This window comes from Salmo salar, chromosome 19 (assembly GCF_965601325.2).
Source record: "Salmo salar chromosome 19, fSalSal1, whole genome shotgun sequence".
Classification (NCBI taxonomy): domain Eukaryota; kingdom Metazoa; phylum Chordata; class Actinopteri; order Salmoniformes; family Salmonidae; genus Salmo; species Salmo salar.
Genome location: NC_138309.1, coordinates 7,134,996 through 7,152,279, shown reverse-complemented (window position 1 = coordinate 7,152,279; position 17,284 = coordinate 7,134,996). Strand labels below are relative to the sequence as shown.

Here is a 17,284-nt window from a genome sequence, read left to right as displayed (position 1 = left end):
TAAAGGAGAAATAAACCACCTTACTGCTGTGCAATGTCACACGCATCTCTATCAATAAAGACAAGGACGGGTCAATTTATTTTGTAGATTTTCTCAATTGAAATCAAAAATTAGCTCTGGAAGTATTGTGCATCAACATGATGAGTGCTTTCCCCCTACAATTTTGGCCATCACATTTGTTTTCTAAACATACTTTATTTAAAGAGGATAGGTTGCTGATCAGAGTTTGTGAGACAGGCAGGTTGCCTCTGACTGGGGAGAGAAACAGGCTTGCTTGAGCCTACTGCCTGAGGTTCAGAGAAACAGCCCTTCTCTAATTCTGTAGCCTACTACAAACCAGTTGTTTCAAAGTTTATAATATTACCAAAGTTGTCTTTGAACTTACAAAATTCAGCCCAATTTATCCGTTGCCAATTATCACTCATTTGTCACAATTGTCAATTCGCAATAGAAACCATCTCCAATTGAAAAATACTATTTTTCTATATCATTCTTATTCGTGAATTTACGATGTTAAAATGTGACTGTACTTCTTTATTGCTTACAAGTTAGCTTACAAAAGTAAGGGTTTTGTTCAGAAGAGAGAGGAGAGAGAAAGAGAGGAGATATTGCTCTGTTCTCCTTACAAGACCTATGCAACTTTTTTCCCCTTCACAAACCACGGCCTCGAGGTCCGGGACAAACCAAGCATAACTGGCGGCGGGGGGATCCAATCATAAAATGTGGAATTGTGTAGTGTAAAGCCACCGAAAGCCAGTAGCTATGGTGGGAAAATAATTTCCAATCTATCATGGTTTATTATTGTTTAGAAAAGTATCACATTATAGCACAAGGGAGTAAGCACAACGTGCTTTGGAACTTGGTCCAAAAAAAGATAACCTGTTTAAAGATTCAGTGCCATTAGGAGTTGGTAGCAGTGACATTGCCTAAAAAGCTGGTAATAGCACACTGTGCAAATAGGATAATATTCTAAACTCAATACAGTGAGGGAAAAAAGTATTTGATCCCCTGCTGATTTTGTACGTTTGCCCACTGACAAAAGAAATGATCAGTATAATTTTAATGGTAGGTTTATTTGAACAGTGACAGACAGAATAACAACAAAAAAATCATTTTTTAATTTTATTTCCCCCATTAAAATGCAAATCAATTTATAACATTTTTGACATGCGTTTTTCTGGATTTTTTTGTTGTTATTCTGTCTCTCACTGTTCAAATAAACCTACCATAAAAAATATAGACTGATCATTTCTTTGTCAGTGGGCAAACGTACAAAATCAGCAAGGGATCAAATTCATTTTTCCCCTCAGTGTATATGGGGTCATTACTGTGCATTTTAAAAGAGGGGGCAAGAACCAGTGTGTGTGTGTGTGTGTGTGTGTGTGTGTGTGTGTGTGTGTGTGTGTGTGTGTGCGTGTGTGTCCCCCAGCAGCAGACGTGAGTGCTGCAGCTCTGTGCCAAAACATGGCTACTACTAACATAACTTCAGCACACCCGGTGTAAGTACTGTCGTTAATGCAGTAAAGGTCTGACGATGTTTTGGACACATTTGGTACAGATGTGCTTTGTATCCTTAAGTGTCCATGTATCCAAGAACTTTGACATGTTTTAATCCTTCTTGATGTAACATGATTTGTGGATTCAAATAGTGTGTGTGTATATGTGTGCGTATACCTTTGACAGAATGCTTTTTCTCCAGCTGATGCAGGTCAGGTAGGATATGGATGCAGTTTATGCAGCAGTAAGTAAAGAAGTCCAACACCACCACTTTACCAGCAAGCTCTCTTGTGAAAGAAAGGGGACCTTCTGTGTTCAGCCATTCGAGACCTGCAGAAAAATATGCATTACCAAACAGTATCATTACCATTTTACAACCAATGGTATAATGACATTCAGAGCTGTGGATGCAACATTTCATACATGTCAAATATTAATCAAGAAAGATCCTGTAGTTGCAGTGTTTGCATACTAGACGACAGTGAGAGAATGAAAATACAGCAAACATCTGAGGCCACATTCTATTTTTTTTTTTAAATATGCAGACCATTCAACACTGATTACAAAATGAGCAGCAACTGCCTGCCCATATACAGTTCAAGTCGGAAGTTTACATAGACTTAGGTTGGAGTCATTAAAACTCGTTTTTCAATGACTCCACAAATTTCTTGTTAACAAACGATAGTTTTGGCAAGTCGGTTAGGACATCTACTTTGTGCATGACACAAGTAATTTTTCCAACAATTGTTTACAGACAGATGATTTCACTTATAATTCACTGTATCACAATTCCCGTGGATCAGAAGTTTACATACACTAAGTTGACTGTGCCTTTAAACAGTTTTGAAAATTCCAGAAAATGATGTCATGGCTATAGAAGGTTCTGATAGGCTAATTGACATCATTTGAGTCAATTGGAGGTGTACCTGTGAATGTATTTCAAGGCCTACCTTCAAACTCAGTGCCTCTTTGCTTGACATCATGAGAAAATCAAAAGAAATCAGCCAAGACATCAGAAAATAAATTGTAGACCTCCACAAGTCAGGTTCATCCTTGGGAGCAATTTCCAAATGCCTGAAGGTACCACGTTCATCCGTTCAAACAATAGTATGCAAGTATAAACACCATGGGACCATGCAGCCGTCATACCACTCAGGAAGGAGAAGTGCGAAAAGTGGTGCGAAAAGTGCAAAACATTCCCAGAACAGCAAAGGACCTTGGAAAGATGCTGGAGGAAACAGGTACAAAAGTATCTATATCCACAGTAAAACGAGTCCTATAATCGACATAACCTGAAAGGCCGCTCAGCAAGGAAGAAGCCACTGCTCCAAAACCGCCATAAAAAAGCCAGACTATGGTTTGCAACTGCATATGGCAACAAAGATCAGGCTTTTTGGAGAAATGTCCTCTGGTCTGATGAAACAAAAATAGAACTGTCTGGCCATAATGACCATCGTTATGTTTGGAGGAAAAAGGAGGAGGCTTGCAAGCCAAAGAACACCATCCCAACCGTAAAGCACGGGGGTGGCAGCATCATGTTGGGGGGGGTGCTTTGCTGCAGGAGGGGCTGGTGCACTTCACAAAATAGATTGCATCATGAGGGAGGAAAATTATGTGGATATATTGAAGCAACATCTCAAGACATCAGTCAGGAAGTTAAAGCTTGGTCGCAAATGGGTCTTCCAAATGGACAATGACCCCCAAGCATACTTCCAAAGCCCTGACCTCATACTTACAGAAAATTAGTGGGCAGAACTGAAAAAGCATGTGTGAGCAAGGAGGCCTACAAACCTGACTCAGTTACACCAGCTCTGTCAGGAGGAATGGGACAAAATGCACCCAACTTATTGTGGGAAGCTTGTGGAAGGCTACCTGAAACGTTTGACCCAAGTTAAACAATTTAAAGGCAATGCTACCAAATACTAATTGAGTGTATGTAAATTTCTGACCCACTGGGAATGTGATGAAAGAAATAAAAGCTGAAATAAATAACTCTCTACTATTATTCTGACATTTCACATTCTTCAAATAAAGTGGTGATCTAACTGACCTAAAACAGGGAATTTTTACTAGGATTAAATGTCAGGAATTGTGAAAAACTGAGTTTAAATGTATTTAGCTAAGGTGTATGTAAAGTTCCGACTTCAACTGTACATACAGTACTAGTCAAAAATTGGACACCTACTCATTCAAGGTTTTTATTTTGTATTTCTACATTGTAGAATAATAGTGAAGACAAAAAAACTGATAACACATGTAGTAAGCAAAACAGTGTTAAACAATTCAAAATGTATTTTATATTTGAGATTCTCCAAAGTAGCCACCCTTTGCCTTGATGACAGCTTTACACACTCTTGGCATTCTCTCAACCAGCTTCATGAGGTAGTCACCTGGAATGCATTTCAATTAAGAGGTGTGCCTTGTTAAAAGATAATTTGTGTAATGTATTTACTTCTTGATGTGTTTGAGCCAATCAGTTGTGTTGTGACAAGGTAGGGGTGGTATACAGAAGATGGCCCTGTTTGGTAAAAGACCAAGTCCATATTATGGCAAGAACAGCTCAAATAAGCAAACAGTCCATCATTACTTTAAGATATGGTCAGTCAATTTGGATCTATTCAAGAACTTTGAATGTTTCTTCAAGTGCAGCTGCAAAAACCATGAAGTGCTATGATGAAACTGGCTTTCATGAGGACTACCACAGGAAAGGAAGACACAGAGTTACCTTTGCTGCAGAGATTAAGGTCACTTTTTTGGTTACTACATTGGTTACTACTTGTGTTATTTCATAGTTTTGACATATTCACAATTACTCTACAATGTAGAAAATAGTCAAATTAAAGAAAAACCCTTGAATGAGTTGGCGTCTAAACTTTTGACTTATCTCCACACACACAAACACACAATGTACATCTTCAGACTGCGCAAATGCTGCGCCAGCTGACGCTCGACAATTCTAATTTGAAATAACACCCAGCTTGCTGTCTGTCATTAATGTACATTTTCCTAACCTTCGTCAAAATCGGGAATCCTCAAGTCATCGTTGTCGTCTAGTTTTCTCAAGTACTGGTAGACAAGGTTTTCTTTCTCTTGTTGGTTCGTAGCGTTGTCCAGGGCGGAGTCCAACTGGCTCTGGATTGGAAATAAAGCAGAAAGGTTGCACTTGGACGCCATCTTTCCAACCACAATTTCATTGAGTAAAGTCAATGCTATATTCTGCACCAGCATTTTTTAACAGTGACAAAATTAGCAATAATTTGTATATGGAATTAATTCAGTCAAAAATGGTGCTCTCATTAATATATAGGATCTCTTGGATACATATTTATTTTAAAAGTACATTTATATATATAAAAAATAACTATGTTAATTGTTTGGAAACTGCTGTTATAATTCCTAACAACAATACAGACGTGTCCGAGGGTGTCGTCAATAGTTACCACAGCCACAAAGTCATAAACCCCGCCTAATTTCTGTAATGTATATTTTACAAATATATATATATACATTTTTTAAACCTAACCTTAGTAGTGTGGTTAACGTTATGCATAACCGTAAGCACAAGTTAAGAACAAAAATACGTTTTTTTGTTTTCATACATGGTTTGCCAATTTTGACTTTGTGGCTGTGGTAACTAGTGGAAACCCAGGGCGAGAGCATCACCGTGATGTATCATGGGTAAATGGTGACTGACTGATGTACAAACAATATTTAGTAGCTATTCATGATGCACGGTGATATATAGATCAGAATCGCCCTTAGTCGGATACGTTTCATACATTTTTACGAAATAGCACATTTTAGCATTGCATTGGCTTTAAGTCTGGTTGCTAGAGTTTCTTGTTGACAGGTTATTAGTTAGAAAAAAATGCTAACACAATTAGCTGTTTTCGGTTTTGATTTGGTGATTGGAGGGGGGTGATTGGAGGGGATGCAACTTTTCCAAAACGGTATGGAATTACATAATTTGTCTTTTTGCAGGATGTTACAGAAAAGCGCGGTTAAACAGGCTATATTGTAGCAACAACGTGGTGTTTTAAAACTGTGTAATTTTTTCTGCTGCTTCAAATGTCAAAGAACGATTTGGAAGATGACATATGGGAATATAAGCCTCTCAAGAAGAAGAAAAGAAAGGACAAAGGGACACCTGAAACTTTTAATGGACCCATGGCTAAGTACAGACGAGCCTCAAAAAGTTTAACCAAAGGAGAAACTTCTGTCCAAGTGAAGAACACAGTCAGAAATGTGGAGCTCACCAAAGTAGCTCCAAATAAAGCCCTCGGTGTGAAGGCAAATGAGTCTATTCAAAATAAAGAGGTGGCGTGTAGGACACTTTCAACTCAAAATGTCGCCTTTCCACAGTCAACACAAGATAATGATAGTACACTTACTGCTGGAGAGAACGTGCACCAGGCATCTTCCCCTGGAGGAAGTTCCTGTCCGATCTGTCAGATGCCATTCTCTATATTGGTGGTACAATCGCAAAGATGGCATGTCGCAGAATGTCTTGACACTCCTGGGGATGACCGCAAAGGTACAGTATTGTTGTTTCAGATTGCTACGTGAGACGTTACTCAATAAACTGGAACAACTGGATTACATGAAAGGGCTTTATTTAGAGTTGGATGTTTGGTATATATTTGACATTTGTATGTAAAAGTAGTTTAGAAATAATTAATTGAACAGGAATATTTGTGCCATTTTGCCCTTACCCGGCCTCCTTTAGTGCTGTGTTCTTAACCAGGTGGGAATTGACCAGTTGTGAAGTCGTAAATAAATACCATTTGGATGCATTCACATGCTTCGTAAACAACAGGTGCAGACAAATGGTGAAATGCTTACTTACAGCCCTTCCCAAACAATGCATAATACAATTAAAATATATATAAAAAATTATTCCAACTCAAGGAATAAATACACAATTAGCAGTGATAGCTTGGTTATATACATGAGGTGCCAGTACCGAGTTGATGTGCAGGAGTACAGGGAAATTGAGGTAGAGACTTTATATTGTGGCGGATGAATCAGAAATAGTTGGCTAACATAGATAATTAAGATGTTTTATTTGCATAAGATGCTTATGTGAGATACTTGTCATTAGAATTTGGATAATGAATGTTGGCAGTTGCACCTTTCCCTTAGCTGGGGCTCAGTCACTTGGGGCCCAGAGAGGGGAGAGGTCAGGCTTGTCTTTCACATGTCCCTGGTGCTATGCAGAATATCAGAAAGGGAAGAGGAAAGAATGGAACATCGTCTATATATATGTGTGTGTGTGTCTTAATGAGGATGGGCCTCTATGAGATAGCACTGACAGGAGATTTACGATGTCTTTGGGTAATAAAGCCTAAAGACCATTCCAGAGGACATGAGCAAATGGTTCTGTTCTACACCGTACCAGGGAGAGACGGTTCCAGTTTGGAGTAGGAGGACCAGACACTGGTCTATACAATGAAAACTGTTGACACAGCAGTTGCTGTCTGCTATGTTTTATAGATATCTTTCATACAAAACTTAACCTTGTGACCCATTCTATGTATCTGTGGTTCGTCATGTACGTTGAGAGGGGTGTAGCTTGGCTATAAAAGATATTTGTACTTTTGTGTTGACACTTTTCAATGGTTCATTAGAGATTGCGCATCATTGAAAGTCAAAGGGCTTTTGCAAAGCTTTTATTAAAGATGTAGTGTAAGTATAACTCTGACTGGTGTGTGAAGTTTGTAACTCTCCTCATTTGGTAATGCAGAAATTAGCCACCACAATATACAAATAGGTAGGGGTAAAGTGACTAGGCAACAGGATAGATAATAGACAGTAGGAGCAGCATATGTGATGAGTGTGGAAGTATAAGTGTGCCTGTGTGTACGTGGTATGTATGTATGTACAGTTGAAGTTGGAAGTTTACATACACCTTAGCCAAATACATTTAAACTCAGTTTTTCAAAATTCCTGACATTTAATCCTAGTAAAAATTCCCAGTCTTAGGTCAGTTAGGATCACCACTTTATTTTAAGAATGTGAAATGTCAGAATAATAGTAGAGAGAAGGATTTATTTCAGCTTTCATTTCTTTCATCACATTCCCAGTGGGTCAGAAGTTTACATACACTCAATTAGTATCTGGTAGCATTCCCTTTAAATTGTTTAACTTGGGTCAAATGTTTTGGGTAGCCTTCCACAAGCTTCCCACAATAAGTTGGGTGAATTTTGGCCCATTCCTCCTGACAGAGCTGGTGTAACTGAGTCAGGTTTGTAGGCCTCCTTGCTCGCACATGCTTTTTCAGTTCTGCCCACAAATTGTCTATAGGATTGAGGTCAGGGCTTTGTGATGGACACTCCAATACCTTGACTTTGTCCTTAAGCCATTTTGCCACAACATTGGAAGTATGCTTGGGGTCATTGTCCATTTGGAAGACCCATTTGCGACCAAGCTTTAACTTCCTGTCTGATGTCTTGAGATGATGCTTCAATATATCCACATAATTTTCCTCCCTCGCGATGCCATCTATTTTGTGAAGTGCACCAGTCTCTCCTGCAGCAAAGCACCCCACAACATGATGCTGCCATCAGACCAGAAGACATTTCTCCAAAAAGCACGATGTTGCAAACCGTAGTCTGGCTTTTTTATGGCGGTTTTGGAGCAGTTGCTTCTTTCTTGCTGAGCGGACTTTCAGGTTATGTCGATATAGGACTCGTTTTACTGTGGATACAGATACGTTTGTACCTGTTTCCTCCAGCATCTTGTGGTTTAAAAACACATTTTAATGACTCCAACCTAAGTGTATGTAAACTTCCGACTTCAACTGTATATACAGTACCAGTCAAAAGTATATTTTATATTTAAGATTCCTCAAAGTAGCCACCTTTTACCTTCATGACAGCTTTGCACACTCTTCTCAACCAGTTTCATGAGGAATGGTTTTCCAACAGTTTTGAAGGAGTTCCCACATATGCTGTGCACTTGTTGGCTGCTTTTCCTTCACTTTTCCTTCAACTCATCCCAAACCTTTTGAATTGGGTTGAGGTTGGGTGATTGTGGAGGCCAGGTCATCTGATGCAGCACTCCATCACTCTCCTTGGCCAAATAGCCCTTACACAGCCTGGAGTTGTGTTTTGGGTCATTGTCCTGTTTAAAAACAAATTATAGTCCCACTAAGCGCAAACCAGAGGGGATGGCATATCGCTGCAGAATGCAATGACCCTTTGAAAAATCTAACATAAATTCGGATATAACACTTTTTTGCTTACATGATTCCATGTAGTTTTGATGTCTTTCACTGTTATTTTATGATGGAGAAAATAATGAAAAACCCTTTTTGACTGGTACTGTATGTCTTCCATGGAGGTATTGGAATTCTTTGGGAAGGTCTGCTCAATCCAAGATTACAACCACTGAATACAGCATTTCCCCAAAAATTGAGGAGGTCTGTTTTCCCAATATAACAAATCAAATTTGTCAGAGGAACAGAGTAGCATAAATAGGAAAGAATACCAGTTTCATTTCAGGACCAGGATATTGACAGCTGTGCCATACAGATTGCACAATAACTGGGATAGAGATTTTTGATTTACGATTTCATTGCACAGGGTGTCTGAGTTGATATATAAAACAACGTAAGATTCAAGACTTCATGCTTTTCAGCTAAAATTATTGTACAGAATTCTTGCCACCAACAAAATTTTGAATATTTGGGGCATAAAATCATCGCAGCTCTGCAGATTTTGTTGTGAGGATACAAAATAGACCGTTTGTTCTGATATTGCCCTCAGGTAGTCTGTTTCTGGTCTCCGGTTCAGGAATGGCTGAAAAAGAGTAACATTAATATAAAATTGACCCTAGAAATAGCTGTTGGGAGATCTGGAGAGACCGGGTCAGTCAATTACTAATATTCTTAGTAGGGATGAACACATCAGTGTCGGCCCGATGTCTAGTTTAACGCCGATGTTAAAAACCAATGTCAAAGCTACAGTGGATACCTATATAACGAAGATACATGACGTAATAACGCCATGTAAAGTTTTGCGCTACACGTGCAACACAACATTCCTAACCTAGCCCACACAATGTCTGCTGTGTGGATCGAGCAGTCAACAAGTCGAGCAGTCATTTGTAAGAGTAAGACAATTTCAGCGAGACAACGCAAAGGCGAAATCCATTAAAGCCAAGATAATGGAATTCATTGCCCTTGACAATCAACCGTTCTCTGTCGTGGGTGATGTTGGCTTTTGCCGACTGGTCGTGTACTGGTACACACTTGCAAGTGACTTATTTTTCAGATGTTGCCATACCGGAGTTACACAGTAATAGCGTCACTGATATTAGCTTCACGACATACATACTATGGAACGTCGTTCGGGACTTTACTTGTCAAAAAAGATACATTAGCACTGTCAAAGCTGTGCAAACAAGCAAACACCGGCCACAAACGATGTGTTTACAATACCGCGTGTGTAATAAAGCATAATTTGTTCAACCGCAACTTCTGGGGTAGCTAGCTTTAGCACCAATACAACCAGCCTGGAACCAATGACCAGTAGAAACTGCAGTCATTTTCATTATTCTAAGTATTAGCTAGGTTGCCACTTGTTGTTCGCCTATTGAAATTGAACTTCAGTTCATGAAAATAAATAGCTAGCCAGGTACTTAACCCTGTTCCCCAAAGCTAACATTATAAGCAGCCAGCTAGCTTTATCTGGCTAGTGAGGCTCGACCGGACCGCATTATGTGTTGTGAAGCTAGCCACAACAAGGATTAGGCACAATAGTGTAATTTGCGGTTTGCCTTCAAAATAAAAGTATGACATTGACAGTGATGCAAATTAATACAAATAGTAGAATTATGCCATACTTTTATTTTGAAGGCTAACCGCAGAGTCCACTTGTGGCTAATCCTTATTGTGGCTAGTTTAACATAGATGGGTTCGACCACCATTAACTTCTTGCATCTAGGCGTTCCGCTAGCGGAACCCCGTTCCGCCAGTGGGATCCCTAGCCAACAGCCAATGGAACAGCAGGGCGCGAAATTCAAAACATCAAAAATCTAATAATTTCAATTTCTCAAACATATGACTATTTTACACCATTTTTAAAGATACACTTCTCCTGAATCCAACCACGTTGTCCGATTTCAAAAAGGCTTTACAGCGAAAGGAAAACATTAGGTTATGTTAGGACACCACCTAAACAAGAAAAGCCACACAGCCATTTTCCTAGCAAGGAGATGTGTCACAAAAACCCCAAATCCAGCTAAAATGAAGCACTAACCTTTGACGATCTTCATCAGATGACACTCCTAGGACATTATGTTACACAATACATGTATGTTTTGCTCGATAAAGTTCATATTTATATCCAAAAACAGCATTTTACATTGGCGCGTAATGTTGAGAAATGTTTTCCCTCCAAACCTTCCGGTGAATGAGCACAATGAGCACACACAGTACGTAAATTCTCATCGTAAACATTGGTCAATATAGAAGTGTTATGCACAGAATTATAGATACACTTCTCCTAAATGTAATCGCTTTGTCAGATTTCAAAAAAGGTTCGCGGCGAAAGCACAATTTGCAATAATCTGAGTACAGCCCAGATGACACTAACAACTAGCAAACAGAAACCCGCCATCTTGGAGTCAATAAAACTAAGAAATTACATTATAAATATTCACTTACCTTTGATTATCTTCATCAGAAGGCACTCCCAGGATTCCCAGCTCCACAATAAATGTTCGATAAAGTTCATATTTATTTCCAAATAATCAATTTTGTTCGCGCGTTAGGTTCACTATCCAAATCCACTACGCGCGTGCTTACTTAGTCCAGACGAAAAGTCAAAGTTATACTACAGTTTGTAGAAACATGTCAAACGATGTATAGAATCAATCTTTAGGTTGTTTTTATCATATACCTTGAATAAAATTCCAACCGGACCTATCCGTTCTCTTTAGGAGTGAATATGAACTCAGCTCGCTCCCAAGTCATTGCGCGTGACTTGAGCCCATGCCTTATAATGGGACACCAGTTTACCACAGCTGGTATTCCCTTCAAATTCACCATAGAATCTTCAAACACCATTCTAAAGACTGCGGACATCTAGTGGAAGCTTTAGGAAGTGCAAAATGAACCCTAAATCACTGTATACAGTCAAGGCAATCACTTGAAAGGACTACAAGCACCAGACTTCCCACTTCCTGCTTGACTTTTTCTCAGGTTTTTGCCTGCCATATGAGTTCTGTTATACATTTGGCAAATCCTAGCATAATTCTATCCTCCTGATTCCTGCTTACAAGTAAAAACGAAAACAGGAAATACCAGTGACTGACTCGCTCAATATGGAAGTGGTCAGATGATGCGGATGCTACGCTACAGGACTGTTTTGCTAGCACAGACTGGAATATGTTCCAGGATTCATCCAATGGCATTGAGGAGTACACCCCATCAGTCATTGGCTTCATCAATAAGTGCATCAACGACGTCGTCCCCACAGTGACCATACGTACATATCCCAACCAGAAGCCATGGATTACAGGCAACATCCGCATCGAGCTAAAGGTTAGAGCTGCCGCTTTCAAGGAGCGGGACACTAATCCGGACACTTATAAGAAATCCTGCTATGCACTCAGACGAACCATCAAACAAGCATAGCATCAATACAGGATGAAGATTGAACTACTACACCGGCTCTGACGCTCGTCGGGGGTGGCAGGGCTTGAAAACTATTACGGACTACAAAGGGAAACCCAGACGTAAGCTGCCCAGTGACGCGAGCCTACCAGACGAGCTAAATGCCTTTTTAATGCTCGCTTCGAGGCAAGCAAGACTGAAGCATGCAGAAGAGCACCAGCTGTTCTGCATGACTGTGTGATAACGCTCTCGGTAGCCGATGTGAACAAGACCTCTAAACAGGTCAACATTTACAAAGCCGCGGGGCCAGACGGATTACCAGGACGTGTACTCAAAGCATACATGGACCAACTGGCAAGGGTCTTCACTGACATTTTCAACCTCTCCCTGACCGAAACTGTGATAGTACATGCTTCAAGCAGACCACCATAGTCCCTGTGCCCAAGGAAGCGAAGGTAACCTGCCTAAAGGATTACCGCCCCGTAGCACTCACGTCGGTAGCCATGAAGTGATTTGAAAGGCTAGTCATGGCTCACATCAACAGCATCCTCCTGGATACCCTAGACAACTCCAATTCGCATACCGCCCCAACAGATCCACAGATGACACAATCTCTATCGCACTCCACACTGCCCTTTCCCACCTGGATAAACGGAACACCTATGTGAGAATGCTGTTCATTGACTACAGCTCAGCATTCAACACCATAGTTCCCACGAAGCTCATCACTAAGCTAAAGACCCTGGGACTTGACACCTACCTCTGCAACTGAATCCTGGACTTCCTGACCAGCTGCCCCCAGGTGGTAAGGGTAGGCAACAATACGTCTGCCACGCTGGTCCTCAACACTGACTACACACCCCTGAGGGGCCTTAGTCCCATCCTGTACTCCCTGTTTACCCACGACTGGGTGGCCAAACACGACTCCAACACCATCAGTAAGTTTGCTGACGACACAACAGTGGTAGGCCTCACCAACAACGATGAGACAGCCTATAGGGAGGAGGTCAGAGACCTGGCAGTGTGGTGCCAGGACAACAACCTCTCCCTCAATGTGAGCAAGATACGGGGCTGTATTGGAGCGGTTTGAGAGTTTCAAGTTCCTTGGTGTCCACATCACCAACGAACTATCATGGTCCAAACACACCAAGACAGTCTTGAAGAGGGCACTACACCTTTTCCCCCTCAGGAGACTGAAAGGATTTGGCATGGGTCCCCAGATACTCAAAGTTCTACAGCTGCACCAATCGAGAGCATCCTGACGCGTTGCATCCCCGCCTACAGAAGGTAGTGCTTACGGCCCAGTACTGGGGCCAAGCTTCCTGCCATCCAGGACGTATATACAGTTGAAGTCAGAAGTTTACATACACTTAGGATGGAGTCATTAAAACTAGTTTTTCAACCACCCCACAAATGTCTTGTTAACAAACTATATTTTTGGCAAGTCGGTTAGGACGTCTACTTTGTGCATGACACAAGTAATTTTTCCAACAATTGTTTACAGACAGATTATTTCACTTATAATTCACTGTATCACAATTCCAGTGGGTCAGAAGTTTACATACACTAAGTTGACGGTGCCTTTAACTTCTTTGGGATAGGGGGCAGTATTTTCACGGCCGGATGAAAAAACGTACCCGATTTAAACTGGTTACTACTCTTGCCCAGAAACGACAACATGCATATTATGAGTATATTTGGATAGAAAACACTCTGAAGTTTCTAAAACTGTTTGAATGGTGTCTGTGAGTATAACAGAACTCATATGGCAGGCAAAAACCTGAGAAAATTCCAACCAGGAAGTTTGACCTCAGATGGCTTTAGTCCTTTCAAATGAAGTTGTAGCTACAATACAGTGTCTGTGATATCATATTGCACTTCCTAAGGCTTCCACTAGATGTCAAGAGTCATTAGAACCTCGTTTGAGGCTTCTAGAATGCAATTTGATTGAATAATTAATACCCGGAACAGTAAGTGTTCTCACTGGGGTCACAGGCTTTCCTCACGCGCGCTCACGAAGGATTTAGCCATTTTTCATTTTCTTCTGTAATGAATCTGCTATTGTCCGGTTGGAATATTATCTCAATTTTACAACACCCTAAAGATTGATTGTGAACATGGTTTGACATGTTTCTACAAACGCTGAGGGAACTTTATAACTTTTCGTCGACGGTGGATAGATATATTTTGGAATGGGGACCTGGACGTGCCGTCAAAACGGATTGATTTTGTCATAAATTATGGACTTTATCGAACAAATGAACATTTCTTGTGGAAGTGGGAGACCTTCCGAGTGCATTCAGCCGAAGATCAGCAAAGGTAAGATAATATTTTTAACATATTTCAGCGTTTTGTGGATGCCGTGGCTGGACGGCTAACTGAATAGCATGGTGCACAGTACTCAGAATATTGAACAATGTGCTTTCTACGTAAAGTTATTTTGAAATCTGACATAGTGGGTGCATAAAAGAGTATTGTATCTATAATTCTTAAAATAATTATGTATTTTGTCAACGTTTATGTTGAGTATTTTTGTAAATTCACCGGACATTTTGGGGTGAATACATTTTCTGATTTTTTTGGGATATAAATATGAACTTGATGGAACAAAAAATGCATGTATTGTCTAACATAATGTCCTAGGAGTGTCATCTGATGAAGATCGTCAAAGGTTGGTGGATAATTTTAGCTGGGTTTTGTGCTTTTGGACGGCTAGCCTTGCTTTGAAAATGGCTGTGTTGTTTTTTGCTGTGGTGGTATCCTAACATAATCTAATGTTTTGCTTTCGCTGTAAAGCCTTTTGAAATCGGACAATGTGGTTAGATTAACGAGAGTCTTATCTTTAAAATGGTGTAAAATAGTTGATTGTTTGAGAAAATTTAATTATGGTATTTTAGTTGGTTTTGTATTTCGCGCGATGCTGTTGGCTAGGGGTTCTGCTAGCGGAACGTCTAGATGCAAGAGGTTAAACAGCTTGGAAAATTCCAGAAAATGATGTCATGGCTTTAGAAATGTTCTGATAGGCTAATTGACTTCATTTGAGTCAATTGGAGGTGTACTTGTGGATGTATTTCAAGGCCTACCTTCAAACTCACTGCCTCTTTGCTTGACATCATGAGAAAATCTAAAGAAATCTGCCAAGACCTCAGAAAGAAATTGTAGACCTCCACAAGTCTGGTTCATCCTTGGGAGCAATTTCCAAATGCCTGAAGGTACCACGTTCATCTGTACAAACAATAGTACGCAAGTATAAACACCATGGGACCACTCAGCCGTCATACCGCTCAGGAAGGAGACGCGTTCTGTCTCTTAGAGATGAACATACTTTGGTGCGAAAAGTGCCAATCAATCCCAGAACAACAGCAAAGGACCTTGTGAAGATGCTGGAGGAAACAGGTACAAAAGTATCTATATCCACAGTAAAACAAGTCCTATATCGACATAACCTGAAAGGTTGATTAGCAAGGAAGAAGCCACTGCTCCAAAACCGCCATAAAAAAGCCAGACTTCAAAGATCGTACTTTTTAATGTCCTCTGGTCTGACGAAACAAAAATAGAACTGTTTGGTCATAATGACCATCGTTGTGTTTGGAGGTAAAAGGGGGAGGTTTGCAAGCTGAAGAACACCACCCGAACCGTTAAGCATGGGGGTGGCAGCATCATGTTGCGGGGGTGCTTTGCTGCAGGAGGAGCTGGTGCACTTCACAAAATAGATTGCATCATGAGAGAGGAAATTATGTAGATATATTGAAGCAACATCTCAAGACATCAGTCAGGAAGTTAAAGCTTGGTCGCAAATGGGTCTTCCAAATGGACAATAACCCCAAGCATACTTCCAAAGTTGTGACAAAATGGCTTGAGGAAAACAAAGTCAAGGTGTTGGTGTGGCCATCACAAAGCCCTGACCTCAATCCTGCAGAAAATTTGTGGGCAGAACTGAAAAGGTGTGTGCGAGCAAGGAGGCCTACAAACCTGACTCAGTTACAGCAGCTCTGTCAGGAGGAATGGGCCAATATTCACCCAACTGATTGTGGGAAGCTTGTGGAAGGCTACCCAAAACGTTTGACCCAAATTAAACAATTTAAAGGCAATGCTACCGAATACTAATTGAGTGTATGTAAACTTCGGACCCACTGGGAATGTGATGACAGAAATAAAAGCAGAAATAAATAATTCTCTCTACTATTATTCTGACATTTCATTCTTCAAATAAAGTGGTGATCCTAGCTGACCTAAGACAGGGAATTTTTACTCTGATTTAATGTCAGGAATTGTGAAACTGAGTTTCAATGCATTTGGCTAAGGTGTATGTAAGCTTCCGACTTCAACTGTATATACAGTACTAATCAAAAATTGGACACTTACTCATTGAAGGTTTTTTTTATTTCTACTATTTTCTACATTATAGAATAATAGTGAAGCCATCAAAAGTATGAAATAACACATCATGTAGTAACCAAACAAATCAAAATGTATTTTATATTTGAGATTCTCCAAAGTAGTCACCCTTTGCCTTGACAGCTTTGAACACTCTTGGTTTTCTCTGGAATGCTTTTCCAACAGTCTTGAAGGAGTTCCCACATATGCTGAGCACTTGTTGGTTCACGTGGTTCAACTCATCCCAAACCATCTCAATTAGGTTGAGGTAGGGTGATTGTGGAGGCCAGGTCATCTTTTTATTTTATTTTTATTTCACCTTTATTTAACCAGGTAGGCTAGTTGAGAACAAGTTCTCATTTGCAACTGCGACCTGGCCAAGATAATGCATAGCAGTTAGACACATACAACACAGAGTTACACATGGAATGAACAAAACATACAGTCAATAATACAGTGGGGGGAAAAAAAAGTCTATATACAGTGAGTACAATTTAGGTAAAATAAGGGAATTAAGGCAATAAATAGGCCATGGTGGCAAAGTAATTACAGTATGGCAATTAAACACTGGAATGGTAGATGTGCAAAAGATGGATGTGCAAGTAGAGATACTGGGGTGCAAAAGGAGCAGAATAAATAAATAAATAAATAAATACAGTATGGGGATGAGGTAGATAGATGGGCTGTGTACAGGTGCAGTGATCTGTGAGCTGCTCTGACAGCTGGTGCTTAAAGCTAGTGAGGGAGATGGGTATCTCCAGCTTCAGAGATTTTTGCAGCACTCCACCACTC

The 17,284-nt window shown here is 40.3% G+C and overlaps 2 protein-coding genes across 2 annotated transcripts in view; one reads left to right on the top strand and one right to left on the bottom strand.

Annotated features, from left to right (window-relative positions):
* The window catches only part of nhlrc2 (NHL repeat containing 2), a 72,428-nt gene extending 67,621 nt beyond the window's left edge, over positions 1 to 4,807 (bottom strand). The window contains exons 1-2 of the mRNA XM_014157076.3: positions 4,509 to 4,807; positions 1,675 to 1,827 (exon numbers count right to left, since the gene is read on the bottom strand). Coding sequence (XP_014012551.2) covers positions 1,675 to 1,827; positions 4,509 to 4,725 — 370 coding nt within the window. The 5' untranslated portion in view covers positions 4,726 to 4,807. The remainder of the gene's footprint in view (positions 1 to 1,674; positions 1,828 to 4,508) is intronic.
* Positions 4,808 to 5,140: 333 nt separating this feature from the next.
* dclre1a (DNA cross-link repair 1A (PSO2 homolog, S. cerevisiae)) overlaps positions 5,141 to 17,284 on the top strand; it is a 53,597-nt gene continuing 41,453 nt past the window's right edge. The window contains exon 1 of the mRNA XM_045702016.2: positions 5,141 to 6,031. Within this exon, the coding sequence (XP_045557972.2) occupies positions 5,566 to 6,031 (466 nt within the window). The 5' untranslated portion in view covers positions 5,141 to 5,565. The remainder of the gene's footprint in view (positions 6,032 to 17,284) is intronic.